Source organism: Saccoglossus kowalevskii, chromosome 3 (assembly GCF_978046115.1).
Source record: "Saccoglossus kowalevskii chromosome 3, keSacKowa6.1, whole genome shotgun sequence".
Taxonomy (NCBI): Eukaryota; Metazoa; Hemichordata; class Enteropneusta; family Harrimaniidae; genus Saccoglossus; species Saccoglossus kowalevskii.
Genome location: NC_140643.1, coordinates 22,057,114 through 22,083,274, shown reverse-complemented (window position 1 = coordinate 22,083,274; position 26,161 = coordinate 22,057,114). Strand labels below are relative to the sequence as shown.

General features: G+C 36.3%; 2 protein-coding genes across 6 annotated transcripts in view; one reads left to right on the top strand and one right to left on the bottom strand.

Moving 5' to 3' along the window:
• Positions 1-12,192, top strand: part of LOC100369109 (FERM domain-containing protein 4A-like) — a 40,035-nt gene extending 27,843 nt beyond the window's left edge. For 2 of the 5 annotated variants that reach the window (XM_085496881.1, XM_085496879.1), the window contains 7 exons: positions 657-922; positions 1,625-1,768; positions 2,491-2,608; positions 3,023-4,649; positions 7,117-7,185; positions 9,379-9,532; positions 9,794-12,192. In XM_085496881.1, coding sequence (XP_085353007.1) covers positions 657-922; positions 1,625-1,768; positions 2,491-2,608; positions 3,023-4,649; positions 7,117-7,185; positions 9,379-9,526 — 2,372 coding nt within the window. In that variant the 3' untranslated portion in view covers positions 9,527-9,532; positions 9,794-12,192. Of the gene's footprint in view, positions 1-656; positions 923-1,624; positions 1,769-2,490; positions 2,609-3,022; positions 4,650-7,116; positions 7,186-9,378; positions 9,533-9,793 lie in introns of those variants that run through there. The other 3 variants (XM_078006242.2, XM_085496882.1, XM_085496883.1) reach the window with 3 other exon arrangements.
• Positions 12,193-24,499: 12,307 nt separating this feature from the next.
• On the bottom strand, positions 24,500-25,643 carry LOC146747562 (type-1 angiotensin II receptor B-like). Its single transcript, XM_085497362.1, has one exon. The coding sequence runs from the start codon at positions 25,641-25,643 to the stop codon at positions 24,666-24,668; it is 978 nt and encodes a 325-aa protein (XP_085353488.1). The 3' UTR covers positions 24,500-24,665.
• Positions 25,644-26,161: the final 518 nt, after the last annotated feature.

Here is a 26,161-nt window from a genome sequence, read left to right as displayed (position 1 = left end):
CTTATACATGTGTGTATACTATGAATACACTTTTCTATTTACTTTTAGCTTTCACTCATATGAATGACCTGCAGGGGTCAAAGTTAAGGCATGTTATCCCATTTCTATTGGCTAGTAAAGGCTTCAAGTTTCTTCTCACTTACCAAATTTTTATAACTTTTGCATGTAATTTAAACATTTTGAACTAAGAATAGAAGAATGTCTCAATTTTTGTATAACAGTGCACCTTGATATAGAAAAGTGCTTTGATGGACTGGCAAGTTTTATTTTAGTTTCATTCTCCATGTAAACTAAACATCATTTCAACATGGCCAATTATCACATTGCATTGTTTTCAGTGGTGAGTTTTATGTCCCGACTTAAATTCTGTTGTTGTCATTAGTTAGCCTGTTAACCAAACTAAACAACTGTGATTGTTTCAGTGATGTGAAAGATTAATGTATTGTTAGCATATTTGATTGGTAGTTTTTATGTTATATATTGATCGACAACTGACACAGGGCAGTGATTTTGCTTCTAAAATGAGTCCCTAAACGTGCTGGGTTATATAGTCCATAGTCCAGCATAAAAAACTGCCTCTGTACATCTAAACATCTAAATACAGTATTATGCACTGGCTTACCATTATTTTTTAACTCATTGATGTTTGTTTGCAGTATCTAGTGAAATATTAGCCACTCAACAAGCAGCACAGCGAGAAATGATTCTAGCACTGAAATCGCGCAAAGAAGCTTTGGAAGAAAGACTTAAACTAAAAGTAGATTGTTTAAAAGAGCTTTGCATCAAAGAGGCTGAGATTATTGGCGAGCTTCCTCAGGAGTATCCGTTAGTTCCTGGTGAACCTTTGCCACAAGTGAGACGCAGAGTTGGCACAGGATTTCAGCTCTCAGATAAGCTGGTCAATAAACAATTTGATTCACATGTGAGTATTCTTGGTTTGTTGGCTTTTAGGATGCAGGGGTCAACATATACGAGTGGCAGAATTTTATATGTCAGAAAAATTAACTTTTAGGTGTTGGGATTAAATAGTCAATCTTGTACGTAGCTTCACACTGACTAAGGATCTCCCATGAGTAAAAATAATTAGGTTTGCATATTTAATAACCCATCATAATCATAGAATGCACTCAATCTCAAAGAAAACCTGTTAAGGCACTTCCTGCTAATTCATACTGTGCATGTTAATGCACATATATGCAATGGATTATGGGAGAGAACCTTACTTTGTATTTAATAGATCCTTTGTATTTGTTTTATTCTCGACTGCAGACTGATGTCACAACTTTTTAGGGCCTTCGAGGAAAGAGCAATAAAACCTGTTGGTGAAACATGACTATTATTGTTGTCATTCAATTAAAGCGTGGTGGTCGTCGCGCAGCACGTGTTCGAATTTCATGTAAATAAACAATGTATTTTACACGTGTTGTATACGTCACTTTGAGTCCCATATTGAACAGAACGTGGTACGACAACTGCCGCCCTTTAAATTATAGACAAAAATTTACACTGTTCAGGAATGTTGTGGTCTAAGATGAGAGAATAGTATCACTAACCTTGTGTTGTTCATTTCAAGAATGTGGTACCTGTATTGTATTCAAACACTTGTCTCTTTTCAAACCCCTAGGATGATGAGCTGCACATGCTTGAGGTGGAGTGTGAACTACAATCTAAAATTACAAGCGCAGCTCTCAGTCTGGCAAATGATCCAAGAATCAACAAGAAAGCACGGAAAAGTAGAAAGGAAACTTACAAGAAAGCCGCTGAAAAAGTAAGTGTCTATCATTCTATCTTACTATCTCCTGTTATGGAGTTAGAAACCACTATGCAGCACTGTATTTAGCATAAATCAACATGCTCTGAAACTCAATGAAATCATCCATGTAGAACTCTTTGTAAAGTGATGTGTGTATCCACTAACCCAGCTCGATAGTAATTAAATTAGCAAGTGTAGTATGCTCCCCACGTGTTAATGCTATCATTAATTGGTCATATATAACACCAAGGTTTCATATGAGTAAAAGTTTACCAGCTGCTAAAAATAAAAACAGTATCTAGGACTTTGGTCTGTCCATATGAGGACATCCTTTCATATTGTCATTTCAAAGTACACAAAAAGTAAATGAGATCTTGCTGGTATTTGGCTTGGGAGGATTACCATATTATAAAGTTATTGCGAGGATAGCGAAAAGTATGCAAGAAGACAGTGGGAGTATCGACTGACGCAGTGGTAGATGTGTCTGCGTACTGTTTGAGTGTGTACTTTATGGTATCATTGTTATACATCTTCTGGAGCCACTTTGTGTAGGTTGCTCAGTGCATAGTATAATGCTGAACTTTATTGGAATTTCCTTGCTTTAATTTTGAAAAACTTTGCAGTCTTTGAATAACATGTGTAATACCCGCAAAATAACGACATGCTGTAACTTATTGCTGTATGGTGACAGATGTATAATAATGAATTTTATTTGACTTGATTTGTTTCTCTTTCAGTTAACTGAATTGGAGAAGAAACTACATAATGTGAAATTACAATTAGGTTACTCCTCGTCCTTTGTTCCAGTGAGATTAATGAACTTTCAGGATGATGAGTCTTCATTATCTGATAGTGGTAAGTTATTATCATTGTATGGAGTTGTCAGTTGTCACATTTCATCTCAACCAATGTAGGAGCAGTATCTTCAATGCATTTGAAAGCAAAACAATACTAACATGTATGTTCTAAGTGTGAATAACTTTATAAGCACAAAAAAAATCTAGAATCCAAACCTGGCATCACAATTCACAGAGAATTTGAAATGACACTACATCAACTTTCTCATTAATGTCAACAAGTTATTCCTCTGTCTTCAGTTTTGTGATTCTCCCTCCCTTGTAAAGTCCTAAAATATACAAAATCAGTATTATGTATGGCCATGAAATTATAACATTTTACTGTGTACAGTCACATCCCTAATTCCTTGAATATTTCAGACCATTCTGCTTTTTCATATGTTAAATATTCCTGCTTTCTTTTTGTTCATAGTTTCAGAAAACTCGCAGCCCATATTTATTGGGCCACCACAGACACCGCCAATATCACGCAAAAGCTCTGATGGTAGCATACGAATTATACGATCTCCACACGTGGAAGTAATTGAACTGCAAAGGACTCCTAGTTCGAGAAGTACATCAACGAACAGGTCGCGGTCACCAGCATCTGAAAGGAATGTGCGTAAACCAATTTCTTCGCAGTATTTGTACTTTGATAAATCTGTGCGACGGAGTATGAGCGACAGGCACAAACCGCCAAGTAGAATGCCTGGTCATCGCTCTAGAGAAAGAACTCCTGCCAAGTGGAGATCAAAAACTCCTGAGCCTCCCAAGATGAGGCCTACAATTGTGGATAGTATGGAGAATCTTGATCAACAACCACCAAGGCCAACAACACCCGTGATTTTATATCCAGAAAGGGAGCATGCCGATCACCGAAATTACCAGGAACTACCAGAACCGCCACAAAGGCAGCAGCATACTGCGGTCTTTACCTTTCAGGAATCAACTCCTAAAAGACCGTCTCATTTTGAGACCTCTAGTCAGCGATCAGACTCTCCATGTTCTAATCGACAACGTCACGCTTCGTCAACAAGTAACTTGTCATCATCAGGGAAAAATGGACGTGATTTTTTACCATTTGACAATCCTGAATACCATCAGCAGCCAACGTCGTTGAGTCAGCCGGCATCTCCTAGAAAACATGTATCACTCGGAACTCTGCAAAATAAATGTAACAGTCTCCCAATGGGCGAGGCAGAAGATGACAATTTAGGGTACACGCCTTATGTTAGCAGGACTAAGTACAGGTCACAGCATTACCCTACATATAGTACTAACTCTCGGTTTTCTGATTTCAGTCCTAAACAATTTGATTTTGATGATGTCAATGTGTACATCAATCAACCGTACAGACATCCGGATGACGATAATTCATCCAGTACGTCATCGTCTAAACAGGGTAGTCTAGATGATAGGACTCACTGTGTGGAAATGTATCGTCATGACAACGACGAACCGGCAAAAGCATTGAGTAGGGTAGCCAAAAGTATGGAGTTGTTACGTGATGCCACTTTGTCAATTCCCAATAGTCGTGTCTCCGTGGATTCTGTCAGGACTCAAGAATCAGATGAGACGACACCCATGCAAAATCTTGTAAGAGGGACCAAAAGCATGGAAAACAATTTACAGAGGAGTAGCAGCAGTAGTGATAGTAGTAGTTGTGGCGGCGGCGGTGGTGGGTATATCACCTCAGTGTCGCATAATCCTCGGGCTCCCTTACAACAGCAATATGTAGCATCGTCATCATCGCAAACTAGTTATGAACCAACACCAGTACGGCCATACTATGGCACGTCTAAGAGTCCTGGGTATAGCCGGAGAGCAATGAACACTTCTTATAGGTCAGTGCCAAGCTCACCGGCACATCACCGCAATACCAGAACAAATGTAGGGATAACACCTGCAGCGTCGCTAAAACCTGCAGAATTCCATACTGCTACCTCTACTTCCGTTAGACCCGCACCATCATACACTGTCAAGGTTGCTAGTAAAACACATTATCAGCCCGTGCAACCGATGACATGCGAGGCTGTCCCTAAACCAGGCAATCCTAACAGGTATGTCATTAATGATAATTTATCTAAAGGATAAAGTGTTTGGTTAAAATTGTAATGATAAAAAATGAAAACTTAGAATTAATAACTTAAAATTGCTATATTTTTGATATTTATTAATAATAATGATAATGGAAGACTTCTCAAGTAAGGAATGACTTGTATGACGTAAAAATATTTTACAAAGACAGTTTTAATTTTTTTTTTTTTTTTTTTTACGTTAATTTTTTATGATACTTTGTTTTGTATATCAACAAGAATAGTTTTATCATTTTGCCTTTCCTGATTATTATTTTAAATTCACTCCTTTAATTTACTGATTGTGTTTTGAGGCATGCAATTTGGTGTGCACCATTCTGCATGTATTGTTTTAATTTATTTCATTTACAAGTCAATGTTTTATTTATGCATGTAATCACTAATATGAAGATTTAATTCCCCTTGAGCTTCTCAAGCCTTGGGTTCTTGTGTATTATTTTGTGATTTTGTTATTTCTCTATGTATATATGGGTGTCTGTCTTCGGTGGTGTTTTTTTTATGTTTCTTCACCATTCCCCCACCCTTCATCCTTACATTCTGTCCTTGCAACAAGATTATCCTTGCTTTCGCAGCTTGTTTTCTTTACATTTTTCAAGCTGGGGTGTATCCTCGTGTGTAGCCGTTGATCAGACTTGCCTTTATTAAGTGAAATAAGAAATGAAAAAATGGATAAAAAAATGTAAATTGATCAGTTGAGAGCGTACCTCTAATGCCCTTCAAAAGTACATGAGTTTGTGAATCTGGCCAAAGCTTTTGTAATAGTATCTTATTATTTATAATTACTGAATTTAGTGTCATGAATACATATTTCCAAGATTGATCAACAGCTACGCAGTATCCTGTATGTGATTTCTATTCTGTGGTATATTTCCTGTATTAAATACCTCTGTCACATTTCACAAAAAAGTTCACCTTATAGCCATACTTGCACAAAGTGATGTGCTATGAGAAATCTGCGACTTTCCTTAACAATTCTTCTGGATTACTGTAGTAATACAGTAATTTGCTGTTAAAGACCCATTTGATTTTCCAGATTAAATCTTGAAAATAGTTTTGGGGTTTCAGTTTCAGTGTGAAAGCAAAAACAAATCCAAAGTGCACACAACTCTGAGAATAGGAATTACTTTCTGCCCATGATGCCTTGCAAATGCTTTTGAAGCCCCATGTCAGGCGACAGGGTTGTTAATCCTTCTATACTGTTGGTGTACATGTATTCTGGGTTTGTTTATTTGACATTTTGATTTATATTCATCATTCATACACTGCTGTAATATCCAATTTGATGTTATGTAGTTTCGGAAAACCTGATAAAAATTGATTGACCGAAACTGATGGGAGCCGTTTACAACAACATGACTTGAAAGCCTACGAGGGCATTTAACACAGGGACTTTTAATGCAGGAAATTTAACTGCAAATATTTTTTTTATTGCTCACATACAATATATGTAATCCCATCTCTATCATAATTTCACCAATCTTATTATATTTAATGTCCTTTCCTTTAATGTTTTCCTTAAATACCAATCACCTTTTCCGTAAATCCATTCATCTCAGTATTTTAAATGTCTGGCACATTCGTTTCGTTAGTTTCACACCCTACTTTAATCATACATCAGTTGACCCCTTTCCTGCTATAATGAAATTTGAACCATTTCACATCCTTGTATGAGACTTCTAAGATATAAACTACCTAAACTAATGTTCCATTTAGGGTTTCCCATTTTATGGTAAGAGTTGCACACATCCATGCAGTACCGAGAATTTGATAAACCTTTATGGTAAGATAGCGCCCTCAGTGGTCATTGTAATGTTGCCCTTATTGGCGATTGTACTGGCGCCCCCAGTGGTCATTATAGTGGCGCCCTCAATATTTATTGTGTTTTCACATCTTTACAAACATTCCGTAAAGACCTAAATCACATGGGAAAAGTGTAGTAGTCAGTACAGATAAATACTGGTAGGATAGCCATGTCTTGATTTGAACAGGTGTAACAGCACCCTCAGTGGTGATTGTGATGTCACTCTAAACCACAGATGTTTGAATATAGATTTTTCTCTACAAACATTCTGAATAGACCCAATTCTCATGGAACTACCAAGTGTAGTAGTCAGGGCAGATAAATGATAACAGTATAGCCATGCCTTGTTTTTGAATATTTATGATAGTGCCCTCAGTAGCAATTGTGATGTCACTTTATTCACAGATGATTTCGGAAACCTCTCGTGCCAACTCAATATACAATTTGATTTGAAAATTGAACAAAATGCCAAGGACAAACTACCTCTCTTTATTGCCATCTCATCTATTCACTTTGCACCATTCTTCACATCACCCATTTCATTACATGTTACCATTGTACGTATGTATGCGTGTGTGGTCTGTCTCAAGTGTTTTGTCTTTTTTTTGTACATTTTGATTCACGTCTCAGCCTTCCTTCATTCACTGATCTAGAAGATAATGCACTGTCTCAGCATGCAGAAGAACACATACGGGCCAAGTAAGCAGTAATTCATGCAATTATTATTTTAATCCAAACTTCAGCTTTTCTATTGGTGTTTATGGTGGTGTTGTCAGTTCATCGATATTGACTTTGAACACTTGCTTTTTGGTTTTAATATCAATTGCAGTGCTTTAGTCTTCTTCCTTTTCCTATGTTATTTCCCCTTTCCTGTTTATCTGTTATTTTTGTTCTATTTAAAAGTTATTTTTGTTCTATTTAAAAGTTATTTTTTCTGACTGTTTTACTTACACTCAACTTATCTACCATCACTACTGACATTTACTGCCTACCTAATCTACTTTACATATACAGTAATCATGCACACTAATCGTAAAATATTTTACCTAACAAACCACCCCTGTTTGGTTGTAAGAATGCACTTTGGAACAAAAAAGACAAAATTATGGAAATGCTGTTTAATGAAATATGGACAGTGCTGATCAGAAAGCTGCTTTAGAAAGTACTGTAAATCCAATTCCTGGGTAATACATGTAGTTACTCATTCAACCTGTAATATTCTTAAATGGTTAGTAATGTCTGGTTCAATTTACCCAATAACTAAGTGACTGATCGAGCCATTGACTGTGTAATTGCTCGAAATACAAACAGGGGCGTGGTTTCACAATAAACAATATTTTAGTAGATGGACCAATCCTTATTTTCAGTTAAAATTCCCTTTTGCATATATAAAAGGAAATTCAATTTACAATTTGGGTATGTCACAATACATTTGGTAAACGGGATTAAACAAATTTGCACAGTGCACTGTAGTGTAGTGTAGCAGGGTTCACCCCAGTGTTGTTGTAACAGCTGGTGAGAACCTTGCTGGGTACTTGCTTGCTTTCTAGAGATTCACAATGCTGTAAACATCTATCACTTCTAGTAATCTATCTCAAACTCTTGGGCACTGCATTGATTACAAACTAACCACAAAGCTTATAAAACAACTATGGTCTTATGCTCATAGAATTTAAGGACAGTGGGTTATAAGGTGTGCCTGAATGCTATAAGTCATAGTAATCATGGGAGCTCAATAATCTGTATCCTGGTGTCTTTGGATCGGGTACTTCTCAAGAAAGGGGAAATATCATTTGAATTTGAAAGAAGCAGTTAGTATGCTCATTTGGGAAGTCAATTGCAAAGTTATTTATTTACTGAAAAATTGATGGTAACTTATAAATATCTAGATACAAAAATGTACCATATTTACTTCATTGAAAGCGCATCTCTGAAAAAGCATATATAAACCCCCCAAAAAAACGTTTTGACTATACCAAATCATTAAAATATTACCTGTTTTGACCACAGACAAATCTTTGTAATTTATGTTAGTTTATGCGCTACTGATAGAGTAAATACAGTAATTGATTTATCATCATCAATAAGGTTTGTACCACATGCAATGTTACTGTATATATCAAAACAATTTGTCTATGTCATTGGATATATATATATCCTTTTAGGTCATTAGGTTACCAAGTGACATTAGTCTTTATATCCTGGCTGTACTGTGACAGTGTCAATGGTTCACCTATATGAATGAAGCATGCAATCAAGATCACAGTTGTTTTAAATTACTATTTATTTTGAGTTGAATGCAAAGTTCGTTTACCGGTACATTTTATCCTGTCAGAGAATCCTTGATGTTTTATGATATGCAGGCGAAGTGTAAATTTCACAGAAATTCCCTAAACATGTAAAATTAGAGCCTGAAAAAAAATACTGTTTATATATTCGTGTCACTGATGGAGGAAGTATGGTCAAGCATTTATATCTTGATAATACTGTAGAATACTTTATTTTAGTAGAAAGTAAAGTATAGGAAAATAGGTATATTCGCTGGATTTTATTTTCACTGAATCATTTCTTCAGCGAAAATAGCGAAAATAAAGTAGATTAGGGAATCTTTTCTGTGGTGATAATTTTGGTTTTACCCACTTAACACAGCAATAAAAAAAGATTGAAAATGATATCATATTACACAAACCAGGAAATTCACAGTTAGAACCATCAATGTGTTTAAGTGTACCTGGAAGTGTTTACTTGGCTTGCAATTTGTATTGTTGCATTAAAACTGTATCTCAGCATAGAACGTCTGTAAACTTCTTCACTATAAACCGAATGTGTTGCTAGTAACTTCTCCCACTATGATTTGTCATTGATTTCACTTGGTGTTAATGTTATCATCAGGTTGTATTCAGAATCCTATACCATTGAAAACTATCAAGGCGATGCAGGAGAGTCATTAGCTGAAGCATTCAGTGAAGAAATGTTAGCATGGTACGAAGAAAATGAACAGTCATTTACATCAAAGACTAGTAATAGTACATACGTATGAAATAAGGTAAGTTTGTAGTAGTGATTCTATTCTTGTAATATATCGCCTACTGGGTTATCACCACGGAAACATCTACTAGGAACTGATATACGATAATCCACTTTCATTCAGCATAGAGAAATCACGAAATGTTGATGCTGTGAAAATTTTCACTGACATTCTTTCAGGAATCATTACCAGTATATGGGTCTAATTAAACCATGACAAAAAAAAGCGTTCTACCATATACCTAAACCATATTTTCACCATATGTTTTCATTCCTTCAGATGCTAACCTAAAGTGAGATGGATGAAATGTTATAGCGTGCTCTACATAGTATTCTGAATATGACTACCCTGAGGCAGCTAGACAGAATATTCAAAAAAACTTGTTGTTGAGGTGGTGGTTGTACATATAAAATGGCACACCTAGCTTTCTCTAAACAAACATCTACAAGAGCAGTGAACGTATTTTTAGTCTACTCGGAACAAATTTTAAACACATGAAGTGAAGATGGCTGGAGGAGAAAAGTAACAAACTATATGTACATAAATACATTCCTTGTTTTATCTCTGTATAATATTGACGTCAAATTATTTATTTTTATTTTTTTTTTTTAATTAATGTATGGTGCCATGTTTTAATATTGACAATGGCTGGTTTGCTTGAAAGCTTCTGTACCTTGCATGTTGCTATTGCCGTTGTATGTCATTAGCGTAACTAGTTTATTCATAGTGTATCCAGGATCATCGTCTGTACATGGAACTTTCATAGTTGGCTTTCATAGTTGGCTATAATCCCAATTCATTCTTTCATGCATTCTGAACAATCACTTATTCAACCAACAGTCTGATTATGGTGCTTATTCAATAATTTGCATTTCAATATTTTGACAGTTAAACAGTTCAGGAGGAGTTGCACAATTTCCTGACACATTGATGCCCCCACCAATGGCGGTTTTATTGAGTAGATTTTAATACCACACACGTTGAGCACTGTCAACATCTGTTTCTCATTTGGTTTTAATACTTGCATTATTTTATAAAAAATTTTTTCAAAGCTTATTGAGTTTCATCATTTTTTCTTCTCAAGAATAATGTCTGGAGGTTTTCTACGGAAAGATATTAAGTTTGTTTTTATCTGTGGTATATGTTGTATTTATAAAACCAGGAATATCCCGTACTTGTAAGTGTACATATTTGCTACACTTAACTGCCATTGAAGATTATTATTGGTTTACATGTCGGTAAATATGATTTTCCAAAAAACATTGCTAATGGCAAGTCCAGAAAAAACAAAAACAATGTATAAAATATGTTGTCGAAACGGTCATGAATCAGTAGGGAATTTGTAAAATTTGTCTATCTGCACTGTTCCGTTGAGGTTGATTTACAGGTAAGCTGATTATGATACTTCTAACATGGCTGGTCGTTTTCACCAATTGCTCGATGCCCATATTCTAATCAACAGAATGTATAAATTTTTAATATGAATGTCAATTGTTGTTTAATTTGTATTCAATGTCGCATCGATCATATGTTAATTATGTTTTTTTTGGAATCCACACTGAAACTGAAAATAACTAATAGCGAAATTAACGTATGTTCAACCAGACAGGCTTTGTGTGATTGATCATACCCATGTTAGAAGTTGGTTATAAAATGATAAATAACCTCGCTCTCTTCCTGACCTCAAAGTTCTGTACATGTCAGCTGTTATTTTATAATCTTTGTTTCCTAATATTTTGCATGAATGACCTTGCTAAACTTTTCATCAGTATTATTTGATCAACGACATGCCCATTTTTACTTCATGCCTCCAAAATGAATTATTGATTAAAAAACAAGCAGCACATAAATATGAACAGTAATGGGTTGATTATATACCAGTAATTTTTTTTTTTTTCTCCTAAAAGCTGTATTTTATTTCTCAAACATGACAGTTCAGTTAGGGAGTTTTTGGCAGACCTGACGCAAAGACTCCCTAGCTTGGTATATTTTCTGTATTCAATCCAAGTTGCATCACTTGTGTCAGATATATAACTGGCTGTGTAATAATTACTCATGTTTTTAAAAAAAATCATGTTATGAAATATGTTTGAATCATGTTTACTAATACCTTGTTGCTGCAACCTGATTTTTTTACCTTGTTAATAATTATGGAGATCATGATCTGGCACTCTGAGGACGACTTTTTTCATTGATATGCTCCCCTTGGATCGTATTAAAAATACTGTAATACATTGTAGTATCATTCAGCATAAAATTGTGATTAAAATATACAGTAAACAAGCACTGAGGTGAGTTCTCGCTGTCTAATATTGCAGTTGAGTCTGGAAAAAAACACCTATAACTTCAGGGATAATAAATTTAGGCTGGGAACTTTATCAAAGTGAACAATATTCAATCAAGTAAGTGTTAACGCATCAAGAATGGCAGATTTATAAAAAGTAAATGCATGCTATCATGAACTCTTGTACAAATTGCAACAGTTGATTATGTTTTCAAAGTCATTTTTAAAATTTTATCTGCTTTATGGTTTTAATTATGTTTTTCTTGTTTCAAATGACAGACATTCGTTATGTGCTGGACTCATTTTACTTGTGCTTTGTTGTCATTTCAATTCAAATCATGTACAGCGTACAGAATAAATACTGAGTACATCTGATGACTCGGAATATTGTTAACTCGGTTTGTGTGTTACTTCATTACTTTTATTCAGAAGAGAGGGGTACTTATTTAAACAAAAAATGTATTCTTATTGTTTATTAATTTAAATCGACAGTGGTTGTGATGAATGTTTTGTTTAAAAAATGACTATATAAGAATAACCAAATCTTGCCAAAATGACCCTACACAGGTGTAATGTTACATGAAATGTGATGTGAAAACTAAGCTTAATGGGAAAACTTCCAAACCCAGGGATTGCACCAAAGAATCATGGGACACTATTTATGTTGTTTACCACGGTAATCTATCTTTTGTTATCCATTGTCATTTTAATCCATAAAGTAAATTTGTTGTGAGATTAGACTTAACTTAAAGTGCCCCTTTAAGTAGTCTTCATTTTCTTGAAATTAATTACGTGATTGAAAATGTTTGAAAATCTATGATGCATGAAGTGCTGCAAAAAATGATAGTGTTGATATTTGACTGGCCTTGTGCCAACTCTGAATTCAGTAGGCCGCAAAATTCGTTCTTGGGTCGCATTTATTTTGGCATCATCTCTTAGAGAGAGTGCATGGCAATAGTTAGAATTTGGTCGATAATTAATGTTTGTTCCAGTAATAAGTGTTCTCATGTTTAACATTACGTCAGTGCCAAAGTAGATAAAGATAAAACATCTGATTTTGCCCCAAAAATTCCGTACATCAATACAATTATAGAATATATGGAGACTGTCTTCAACAACGAATCATGAATAAATTTAAAAATAAAATTTGACAGTTTTCTGTCATAAGTCGTGTACATACATCTTTTCCTCCAAATATGTCAATTTGTGTACACCAACTTTGAAGTTATATTCGAAAGCATACCGTCATCATTATTAGTGTTAATATCAGATTCCGCGACACACCCAAGCAAACTCATACATGGTTTTAGGGCGTTACAAAGCATGTAATATTCATTTACCCAGTTAGTCTTGTTACATACAGTCAGCCGCTCTTGATGGGCAGATAGGTCCAGCTTCCGTAAAGTACATCCCAGAACCTGTACCAAAACTAGTGTTAACACAACATTAAAAGTGTTTACAATGATATGATATGAATAGAGAACATCCAATAAGTTTGAAAAGAAAATGCTTACAATTTACTAGTGCGTATGCATTGATCGTTACTATTTAATTTAGTAGTCTTTTGTTATTGTAATTATGCTAACCTCTGTCCTACAAAACATTCCTATACTTTCATGTCACTGTGAAGTAATAGAACTGCCTGTCTGTACGTGATAAATTGTGAGCAGAAATGTTTGAGCAATCTTTATGGCTCAAATTAGAGTAGTGTGTGACCTGACAGTTGATGACGGATGCGAGTAGTGGATGCACAAAACATCATTGATTGACCAAAGTCTGTTGAGGTAATGTTGTGCAGACTAGTCACTCTAATGTTTAGTGTGTGAATGCGAATTTCTTGGCAATAGACACTTTTGCAGACAACATAACATGACTCAATACCAACCTTGAACCATTTCTGAAATATGGTACAAGGTTGATTGGCCTTCCAATTCCAATAGTGAATTACGTGTGCATGCTGTAAAATATTGTATATTTATATTTCTAACATTGGGATACATTACCGGGGAGAGGGGGTGTCCACAATAAATGGTGATTGAATAAGGAGGTTATGGCATGGTTGAATGAATTCTGTCAATAAATTGCCTCATTTAGTTGATTGCTTGAATTATTATTGTGCATGATCAGCATGGTGAGGATACTTAACATTAGCACAGACCAAGTGCCTCACCCAAGTCTATATTGAGTTAAAGCAACGATATTGAGGAGACTACAGACCACCTGAGGAATGATTGATGACATGCTCAAATTTTGTTTAAATGGCTGCCAGTTGAAATGAAACCAGACTGGACAATCCTCCCTATAGGTTGATGACATTGACCTTGGCCACTCATTAGCCAAGGGTTATAAAAATGAAAACAAAAATCGTCTGAGAACACACAAAAACAATATAGCCGAATGAAATTGACCCAGGCATGGATGAGAAATGCTTGATGTTAGATGTTGATTATTTGTGTTTCTTTGGACAATAATGGCAAAAAAAACGTGATAACAACCTAACATTTCTGTAACAACGTTGAACAAAATCAGTCCAGGAATGACCGAGAAAATGCGGCTTGGAATGAAGAATGAGTTTGTTCCATTTTTAGCTCTGCTATCATCGAAGATGACAGAGCGGAGCTCATAGGTTGACGATACCTGTCCGTTGTACGCCATCTGTCCACTTTTTCCATTTAAACTGCTTCTTCCACAAAACCATCAGCTGGATTGCCTTGCTATTCATATCACACCTACCTGGGATGTTCCTCTGTCAGATTTGTTAATTTCATGACATCACGTGTAAACCTATATTTTTTTGGAGTATTTTTGTCATTTATGGTTAAAAATCATTTTCCCACAACCACTTGTCATATTGTTCTGAAATTTGTATTTATTTTGCTCATTTTTGTGCATTTTCGACTTCTTCTCGAAAACCACCTGCTACATTGCTTTGAAATTCATAATTTGGACACATGGACTGATCCTTTCACAAATTTGTTCATATGGTGAAGATATCTCCATTTTTGTGGAAGTTATGATTTTTTAGCTCCGTTGTCGACTTTATTCGAGCGGAGCTTATATGAGTGATTGTCTGTCATCGTTCGTGTCAATGTTTTACCTTTTCAACTTCCTCTTGAAAAACTACAAACCTGAATGCTTTGATACTGTTGTATATTTGATAATGCTGTATATGTACCTTGGGAAGTCCTCACTTAGATTTGTTCATTCCATGATGATATCTTCAATTCTCTAATTTTGATGAATATTTATGTCATTTATGGTAAAAAGTGATATTTTCGACTTCTCGTTGAAAACAGCAGGTCCAATTGCTTTGATATTGCATATATAGGCACTACGTATGGACCTCTCTCAGATTTGTTCCTTTCGTGATGATATCTTCAATTTTTTAATTTTGGTGAAGATTTTTGATAAAAAGTGATATTTTCGACTTGTTAAAAACTGCAAGTTCGTTTGATTTGATATTACATATAGGTACCTCAGGTAGACCTCTCTCAGATTTGTTCATTTCTTGATGTTATCTTCAATTCCCCAATTTTGATGAATATTTTTGTCTGTCAGCATCCTTTATTTTATGTTTTTGTCTTATTACCTTGGACCCTGCAAGAAACCCAGGTGGTGTAACTGAATCATGCATATAAATTGGACAGACCGAGGACAGTTTGGGTCCATCATTTCAACTTAGTATTCTCTGTGTGCTGCTACGATATGATATGTGTGACAAGTGATACAGGCTACAACCATCATTCTGTGAGACTTGTATGAACTGCTCTGCGATCTCATGCTTCCAGCGGTGACCTCCAGAATAGCAGCGTTCTTCTGCAATCAAGACTCCTGTATTTCTTCATTGTTGTATTGCAGAAACCATTGACTGTCGTCCATTTTTTAAATCCTGGAACTGTGAGTTATCATCAAGGCACACTTCCCTAAGCAATCCCCTGTTTTAATGACTTTATTCATTGTATTTTCTGTGCTTTATTTCTTGTAATTATTTTGAGAGGTATTAAAGCCAGGAGCTTTAACTTGATATTTTGGTGTATGTGTATTTTATTTCCAGTACTATTGTCTTGTCCACCCCATTCTAGCAGTAAAAGAACCCTCTGTCCAGTGTGAGTTCTGTGGGTGGCCCTCTCAATTGCGATAAGCAGGCCTTACACTGACATTTTGGTGTCTGAAGTTGGGTTGTGATTCTGATTGTGATGCTGATTTGGATTTTAATGTCAGTAATCCCTTGACTAAATTGACTGTTTCATAACTGCTTAAGGTCTAGTGAACACTGTGTTGTCAGACCAGCTTGTACTGCTAGGTAGACATTAGATTGCTTTATTTAATATTACTGGAACTTGAATTACACTTTTTCAAGCATGGATATTGTTAGAGAACTTAAAGAGTTAGGTAGAGAATTGGGGTATGAGGGAGAAGGTCTGACTCAATTTGTGAGGGCAGAGCATGAGAAGAGAGAAAAGAAAGAGAGCGTGAGTAGAGGGATGAGAGAGCAGCCAAACATGAGGCTGAAAGGTTGAGAATTGAACATGAGTCAATGGAGAAAGAGAAAATAAGACAGCATGAACTTGAAGTGTTGAGATTACATGCAAAATGGAGGCTTAGAACAGTTGGCACAGTCCATTGTTAGTTCTAAGGTTCCAAAGCTACCTTTGTTTGATGAGACTATGGATGAGATGGATGCATTTATTTTAAGATTCAAGTGATTTGCTGCAACTCAGAAATGTCCGCATGATAGTTGGGTTATGAATCTTAGTGCATTATTGACAGACAAAGCTTGTTATGTGTTTTCTGCATTGTCTGTGGCAGAGTCCATAGATTACAATGTTGTAAGGCAGCTTTGTTGAAGGGTTAGAATATGAATGAAGAAGGTTATAGAAACATTTCGAGCTAGTAGGGCAGAAGGTGGCAAGAGCATTTCGCAATTTGCAGCTAGATTAGTAGTTATTTTGACCGATGGGTAGAGCTGTCTGAAGTTGATAAGAGTTTTGATGGAGCCAAGGACTTAGTGGTGAGAGATCAATTGATGAGTAATTTTGGTAATGAGTTGTCTATTTACATAGGTGAAAGGTCACCCAAGTCAGTTAAAGAAATAAGTTTAGAGATGCACGTAGACATACAGGTGTTAAAAATCAGAAATCTAGCTAGTTTCAAGGTGGTAGTCAGAATCAGAAAGAACAGTTCTGGAACACAAGTCTGAAAGGTAAAGGACAGGGTCGATTTGATCAGTCTAAGCCTAAGTCAGGCTGTTTTGCTTGTGGTGATCCAAATCACTGTGCTGTCAGTTGTCCTAAGCGTTATAAAAGTTTCAAGCCTCAGCTTAAGTCAGCTGCTATGTTGACATGTGGTCAGAATAGTAATGATTCACAGGAGGTCGGTGCTACATGTGTAGTTCATGAAGTCACAGATGCAAGTATGCATCCATGTTTACAGGGACGAGATGGAGTTGAGTTGAAATGTGGTCATGAGCTGCCAATTATTAGTGTTGCCAGTGTTGCACCAGCTAATAGGATGATGACTGGTATGCCTGTTGTTCAAGGTTATATTGGCAGTACTGAGGTAGAGGTCCTGCGTGATAGTGGGTGTAGTTCGGTTGTAGTATGTAAAGAGGATTGTTAATTGACTGGGGAGAGTCGTACCTGTGTGATGATGGATGTACAGGTGGTACAGACTAGGCCTCAGAAGTTAGCCGAGAAGAAGCCATTATGTAGGCTTACATTTCCCGAGTTTAAGGAATTGCATAATAAGGTTGATACTAATGGTGGTAAGAAACATATCACTGTGGATGTAGTGTGAGAGGCATAGCAGCCTGATTCCACATTAGAGTGTGCTAGGAATTTAGTGAGTACAGGTGAGGATTTGATCACAGGTTGTAGCAATTGGGAAAGGTTTGTGATGAAGAAGGGGCTGATGTATAGAGAGTTTCAGCACCTCATTTTGATAGAGGACGCATGTGTTCCCAATTAGTTGTACCATTGTGTTACCGTGACCAGGTACTAGGACTTGCTCATGAATCAATTATGGCAGGTCATCTGGGTGCTAAGAAGATTACAGATAGAATAGCAATTTAGTTTTATTGGCCTGGTATGCAGGATGAAGTTATGAAGTCGTGTTAGTAAGGTACCATTAGGCGATATGCCCTTGATTGAAATTCCATTTCAAATGATAGCTATGGATCTGATTGGACTGATCAGTCCAGCGACTGAGAGAGGACATAGGTACATTTCAACTGTTGTAGACTATGCTTCACAATATCCTGAGGATGTAGCGTTAAAGAAATTACTCCAGAAGTGGTTGCTGATGCATTTGTCAGTATATATAGTAGGGTTGGTGTACCCAAAGAAGTTTTAACTGATTTAGGGACACAATTTGTATCTGACATTATGAAGGAAGGAAGTGAGTAGAGTGTTGTCTACTCCATATCACCCGACATGTAATGGTTTGGTTGAAAAGTATGTGTCAAGAATGGCCCAAGGATTGGAATAGGTACTGTTTGCCTATAGAGAAGCTCCTCAGGAGAGTTTAGGGTTTTCACCCTTTGATCTTATTTATAGTAGAACACTCAGTGAGGGGCCCAATGATGATTTTAGGACAATTGTGGACAAAGGAGGCCACTAGACCAGAGGTTAAAACTACATACCAGTATGTCCTGGATTTGCGAAGTCCCCTTGAGGAGACACGTACATTGGCTCAAGCTGAGTTAGCTAAGGCAAAGGTTAGATACAAAAAGTAATATGATAGGAAGCCAGGGATAGGAAGTTCCAACCTGGTGTTACTTCCCACTGACCAAAATAAGTTGTTGATGCAATGGCAGGGGCCATATGTAATTAAGGAGAGAGTGGGCACTATGGATTACAGAATGGATGTGAAAGGCAAGGTGAACATTTATCATGCTAACTTATTGAAAGCATATTATGAAAGGGACAAACTGAATGACAAGAAAGTGGTTACATGTGTGATGAACTGTGTGTGCACCGTAGTTGTTGAATATGATACTACTGACAGTGACACAATAATGTGTGACAGTGGTGAGTTGGAATCTGTGCCAATTCAGTGCAAGGAAACAATTGTTGATTGTCATGTTGGCCATGAGTTAAATGTCAACCAACATAGAGAGATTGATGGAGTTATGAACAAAATTTCTGATGTTCTCACTGAATGTCCTGAAAAAGACTAAAATTGGTGAGTATGATATTAAATTGGTAATAGGTCAAAACCATACCCTTTACCATTCGCTATGACAGATATAGTGAGGTCAGAGGTTAAGAGTATGTTAGAGATGGGTGTAATTGAACCATCAAATTCACCTTCTGCTTCACCCATTGTTAAAAAGGAGGGGGTGTTAGGTTTTGCATTGATTTTCGCAAACTCAATCGCATTACAGTGTTCGATGCAGAACCAATGCCATCACCTGAAGACCTATTTTCATTATTAAAAAATATAGATGCAGACTATTTAAGCAGGATTGAGAATGCTTAGAATTACTGTCACAATTTTTTTTTTTGCAATTTTTAGAAATGTAAATTTATTCCTGATTATTGGACTGAAAATGTGCCATGTTTAGTCTTGGTGAGGGACAATGTCTTGAACTTGAGTTCTGTGGGTGGGTCCCTCTCAATTGCAATAAGCAGGCCTTACACTGTGACATTGTCATTTTTAGTAAAAAGTGATATTTTCGATTTCTTGTTAAAAACCACAAGTCTGATTGCTTTGAATACTATACATATATAGGTACTACATGTGGACCTCTCTCAGATTTGTTTATTTCCTGACGATATCTTCAATTCTCTAATTTTGATGAATATTTTTGTCTTTTTTGGTGAAAAGTCATATTTGCTTTGCTTGTTTTTTTTTGGATGTTTTTTTTTTTACTTTCCCATACATTATATATGGGCCATGTATAATGCAGTAGACAACTGCATCAGTTGGGAGCTAGGCATTTCCAGTACACATTGTTTTGGGAAAATGGAACTGGAAGGGCCAATGTTTCCTAAAAGTGCTCAAGTTCAGGTCAAGGTCATTTCAAGGTTTTTACGTTTGCTGCTTTTATGTGAGTGATACTAAGCAATGAGAGTGGGAGGGACTAAAACACATCCCTCAAATCTTCAAGGCCGGGTCAGGGTCATCTCAAGGCCCAAGGTCAGGGTCATCTGGCGATCACATGTTGATTACATGTGTATTGGGAAGCAGGTGGTCACCCCTCCGTCAAGATCTTACAAGGAAAGGTCAATGTCATCTCAAGACCACATGTCACTTTGTCATATTGTCATTCTCAATTCAGTCACATGTACAGTAACCAAATAATGCCAAAATATATTCTGGTAATAGTGACAATAACATCATGTTTCAGCTTCAATTTACTGTACACCCACATCATCAATTATACATATCCATGCATTACATATACACAAATACGTTTCCTCTTATGGGACATGCCCTTCCAGTGACCATTGCTACAATTACTCAACTGTCATAGATTCTACTTCTTCTATCCACTTAGTAACTGCCACTGTCAATTACAGCAGAGTTCTACCGACTGCAAGGTCGCTTTCTGTAGTAATTTTGTAACACAGGCTGCAGTACTTTCCTATTTGGTGTCAGGTTTACATGACACTAATTAGGGTTTAATCTCCAATTGAATCCTTATCTTTGCTATAATATATACCATAAGCTATTGCCTTCTGCAACACAGAGAGAGAGAGATGTAGGTAGGTATTAAAGGTAAAATACAATTTACTTTTATGGCTTTCTTATACACACTTTAAGATTGTGACCAGCTGAGAGCATGTACCAAATTGATATAGAGAATGTATAGACATTCGTCCTACTCACTGACTACTGCCACAATCCCTTGCCCACCTGCATTCGGAGATTACACAGGGTTCATCCCACTTGACATGCCCTCCTATTCAAATTCAGAGTCCAGACCAGCCCGTATCCGGTATGGTTTCCAATCCAGCACCAATGAGTACATCGATGTGGAGGGACAAGACAGCATTAATCATACATGTCCACAGAATTTGAACTTCAAATCATCTGAAATTGTTATCTGTTCAAACGACTCCATGGCTGCACCAGAGCTGAATGATCTTTACACTTGCATGTTCCATTGTACCAAACAGTCACCTTCTATTGAGGTTTGTGATCGGAAGGATGGTATATAAATTCACACACTGAATGGCTCCAACAACAGTTTCCCTGGTGGTGGTAGTGCCAGAAGCGCACTTATGTATATTTACAACAATCATTGTCATAAAAAATACACCATCAATCAAGGGTCATTGGATTAGTTAAGCATTCCTTCAGTTATTGAGGTTAATGGGTAATATCAGGAAGTCGCAGCTGAATCCAATGTTATGTCTACCTGGAGACGGAGGTAGGTACATGTGAGGTATTCTTCTGTCCGTCAGAGAAACATAGTGACAAGATCATGAGTAATGCCTCACTACTCGTATCTCGGACGACATCCACACTACAAAACTTGATGAGGTGTTGATCTCAGCAGCAGGTCTGATGTCATATGCTATCCTGCGCCTCAGACCCATTGAACTGTTGGATTACTGTTGGAAATTCAAGCGTCCATCACAAAACATTTCCCACAGGCAAACTCTTAGACCATTCTCTCTGCTTAATGGACAGATGCCGGGAGGGAAGGTCGTTCCCGGTCTTTTGTTGACTAGGGTGCGTATGACTCCCCCACCCCACCCAACACACCAGACACTGGGCGAGGGGCATATAAAATGGACCAACAGATGCAAGGGTCTTTAGAACACCAGTCAGATTTACATTGAGCTATACCAATGACGATTTTTCTGCATTCAGTGGAAAGCAGAGCAATTCTTCTCTGTTGCAAAAGTACCATGAATATAGCCGATCTTTTAGTATTTTAATTAATTACAGCCTACCAATAAACAAATAAATCTTCTGGGCCAGCAATTTTGTCACGTAATTTACACGATATATAATTATAGGTGTTTCACGGTGAACTTTCAATTCAATAAGTTATATATATATATTTAAAGTTATTTTTTTCAAATATTGCGAGAACTACAATCAAATCAAATTAGAGATTATATTGTGATCATTTTTAAACACTGGAATGTGAAGTTTAATCAAACATGACAAACGTTACTGAAGTTATGGATATTTTAATTAATTGTAATTTATCTTTATATGAAAGGTCATTAAAAACGGAATACTTTAGACTGAATCTGCACTCGATGTTGCAACAATATTTAGAAAATATACAATTACTAACAAAGGAAAATCGGAATTGTGGATAAACGTGTTAATGGTTCTAGAATTGTGTGCAAATAGTCTTAGAGATCAATTTTGATCGTAGAATCAGAATATATATTCACCATTTTGATATCAACAGATGAATAGTGTAGTGGTAATATTGATTATTTTAAACGGTTTAACTCGTCTGTGATCAATATTTGATTCTCAGTAAAACGACAAAATCGATAACCTTGTGAAATTGGTCTATCAGTGTTTCGTACGTCTGTGTGGAAAAATTGCCAAAAATACATGAAAAGTAGGTAAATATACAACGATAGTTGCCTACGTTGGTCTCTTTACATGGGTCCACATTGAAAAAAATGTTTATATTCTAAAAAATATAACATCAGTATTTATCAACACTTTATCGACAAACGTTTGCTACATGAAAGAAAAGTAGTTAGTTGTCGTCGCGGGGAGAGGAAAATCTAGAAATATTGTGTTTGTAGTGGGTACATGTCAGTTAAATATATACATTTAGGAAGCTGTTTTTTAGGATTTAATTAAATAGTTTCAAGTTTTCTTTTCTGAAAGTCTTTTTTATTTCTGTCAAAATTAGATAAAAACAATTAACTGTTTCCTATTTGGGCCTAACTGGTGTCAATTAAAAAAGTCTGTTCCCAAAGATAACATGGACACCTGCATGGATTTAATTTCTGATATTGTGATGCAACAATTTAAATTAAATATTTCTTGTATTTTATTATTTAAATTACACTTTTGGTAGTGGCTATGTGCATTCCTGTTATGTTTAAGATATTAAAATACGACTTCATTCTGGGAGAAATATTATTACAATTACGTTTCGTTAAAGAGATATTGCCATAATCGGTAACAGATGATTTGCACCATTAATATACCCACAACTGACACTAACAATCAATAGAAACCATCCGTCCATAAAAAAATCGTACACACGTGTTCGATAGTGTTACAGACGTATTAAAAAATCTCATTATTCAGAAAATGTGCGTCATATTTACGTCACTTTGGAACACTGAATATAATCAAGTCACTGGACGATCGCGCATGCGCGAATACTTTTGGGGAAGTTACATATTTAACTTAATTACAAGTACAAAGCAGGAAAAGATGTAAAATCATAGTAAAAGATTATCGTATAAATACCTCAAGAAATGAATTCAGGCAGTAAGGGATAGCATTGCGCCGATCGGCACGATCACCGAACTGCCTTTGTCCATACTTTTCTGTATACTCTGATAACCTCATAATACTAAAATAATTGGATGTTTTGTCAATGGTTATGTATGGAAAAGTACATGGAGATATTTCCTAAGTGGCTTACAGTTTTTTTTTGGCAATACACGTTAAACTTTCGAACAAAAATTAATTGGATTTTTTCTATCTAGAAGGAGGCATGATTGATGATTAGCGTTTAATTTTCACATCATATGGAAATTAACAAGTGTCATAATACGTTATGAAAAAACCGCAGTGTACACATTATAACCTCGTCATTTTCATATATACCCGATTTTGTATAGAAAGAATAAACACGGGTAAATTGATTTCAGTTAATTTGAAATTCAGTTGGCTTTACATGTGGAGGGGAAAATGCCGAACATAAAAATAGCAGGAAAATACATACTTAGAATTTGCTGGAAAGTTAAAGTTCAAAATTTCATCAAAGTAACAGATCAGATAATAGCACATCTAAATAACAGTTATTGCTGTGATAAGTTCTGTAATACTAACATCTGATATAAATATATGGTATTAGTAGTGTAAATATCTCTAATATTTGCAAGTATGTCTAACCAATGGGAATTTTAACCAAATGTTCATCCGTATACCGAGCAACATTACATATTTATACTACACTACAAAATTACATATTTATTGCAATGGGGGTATATTAATAATACACCACACATAAGGACATGTTTATCGCTATATACATTGAAACAAGCTCATCTTGTTCTGAATTCAATTGTCTTAGCACAGTAGTCGCTTGCTTTACAGGGAGATGCCACATAATAACAACCAATGGTCTTGTTAGCTAAATTGATGAGATAACAGTTTGTTTTTTTAAAATACACAAATAAGAAATACCATGACGTATCCAAGATTTAAAGACGATTGGTTAAAAAAAGAACATTTGAGTTATTGCACCCACACGAAAACAACAACAACAACAACATATATGTGTGTCTCATATAACTCTATCTCGATCTACGATAAGTGTAATCAATAAGACAATCTAAGATGAGGCGTAACCACTAAACACACCGGAGTGGTAAATTTGGAAAAAGATATATATAAAGAAACAGTGAAGATAAAAAGTTCTATAATTAGAGAAGCTATATTTATAAAAAAAAAAAATAATAATAATAATACTAATAATACACAAATTTTAAGAAGAAAGCAGACAACATTTCAGAGTAACACCATTCGAGAAAATTGATCAATCTTTTTTTCAAAAATAAGTGAAGAAAATCAATAATTCAGTTCAGCGTTTTTTCTACAATCTTCGACCCCTCTCGGGGCTTCTAATGGCAAGCCCTTGTTTGTTTGTGTATAGTATTGACCTTGTTTCCCCCGTGGTATGTCCATTAAAACGACACGCTATATTGGCGGATGTTCCAACTGCCTTCTTGCCGCCTTCTCTCTTTGTTTAGAATAGAAATTCAACCCAAAAGCTTGTCTAAAAGCTTTTCGATATTTTGTGCTTATTATTTTGTATACTAATGGATTCACAGCTGAATTGATGCTTAAAAGTAACACTGAAATATTCTGCAGCGTGTGTGACGCATTGATCAACGACTGCCCAGCCCGACTGTGAAACGTTAAAATAAAATTAAAACATGTCGACAGAATTGAAGGCGACATGCAAATAAAATAAATGACGGACGTTGCTATAGTAACCCGAATGACCTGCATGCTTTCAGTCCTGATGGACTTGTCGACGGATGATGGTGGAACAATTTTTGCTCTTTTCTTCATCTCCCTTATTATGAACACATACAGGGTTGTTGAAATCATTAAACTTATCGCGAAGGGAGCCACGTTGATTGTCACACTTACCGCCATTAAGACGTAAGTTACCGAATGTTTGTAGGAGTACTGACAGATCTGCTGGAAAATTACACCGAAACAAGCGGCAAAGATCCAAGACGTAAGAATGAGTTTACAACATGTCTTTTTTGAGTTTGTCGCACTCAATTTCAGTGGCTGACAAATAGCTTGATACCGTTCGACGCTAATTGTGGCGATCATGAACGAAGACTCGAACAGAGCTAGAGATACAGCCATATTCCCCAGAATACATAGGAAGTCACTTGAGCGGTAACCGTCGAAATGCACCAATAGGGTGAGATTGATCACATACAATAGCAACAGCATTCCATCGGCGATGCTGAGATTCAGTAGGTAATAGTTGGTTATAGTCCTCATGTATTTCACTCGAAGCATCACAATCCAGAAAGAACTATTAGTCAGTAATCCAATGCCAGAAATAACCGAGGCGCAGACCATGATTGTGACGTCGCCGCGTTGTTCCTGTATCCCAAACTCACTGCTGTTGGAAGATGCGTTGGTTTCCATGGGTGATACCGCTTTAGGCTGCTTTCTGGGGGAATAGAATATGATAGCAATGCTTAAATCAAGTACAGCTATATAGATCCCAGATATCGTAAAGTTCACGTTTATTTATCCAACACAGTATATATACATGAGCTCAATTTAGCATCGCTGTATACGGAATGCTATGCGTGTTTATTCACTGTGATCTACTGTTGTATCATCACAACAGACGTCTCGTCGTACCATGTAGAGAGGTCCGGTTATATTGATCATCACGCGCCTTGTTTTGGTTAGAGAATCTGCCCCCTCCTCGGTTAAAGAGCAGTTGAAATTGCATTACGAGAAAATGTGTACACTCGTTGTGTACTCCATGCTGCGCCAGTTGTCGACGCTGATCTGAATTTTGTCACAGTGATTATCCCCATAAAAGCATCAAACCAAGGTATTGACGAGCATGGAAACGTGATAGACACTAACAGCTGGTTGGCGTCCCCTTTCTACATCAACATTGAACAATTTTCTGTCGCTGTTGCGCTGCG

Bases quoted from the DNA above. Each gene is read 5' to 3' on its own strand.
- LOC146747562 (XM_085497362.1), bottom strand. From the start codon at position 25,643: ATGGAAACCAACGCATCTTCCAACAGCAGTGAGTTTGGGATACAGGAA.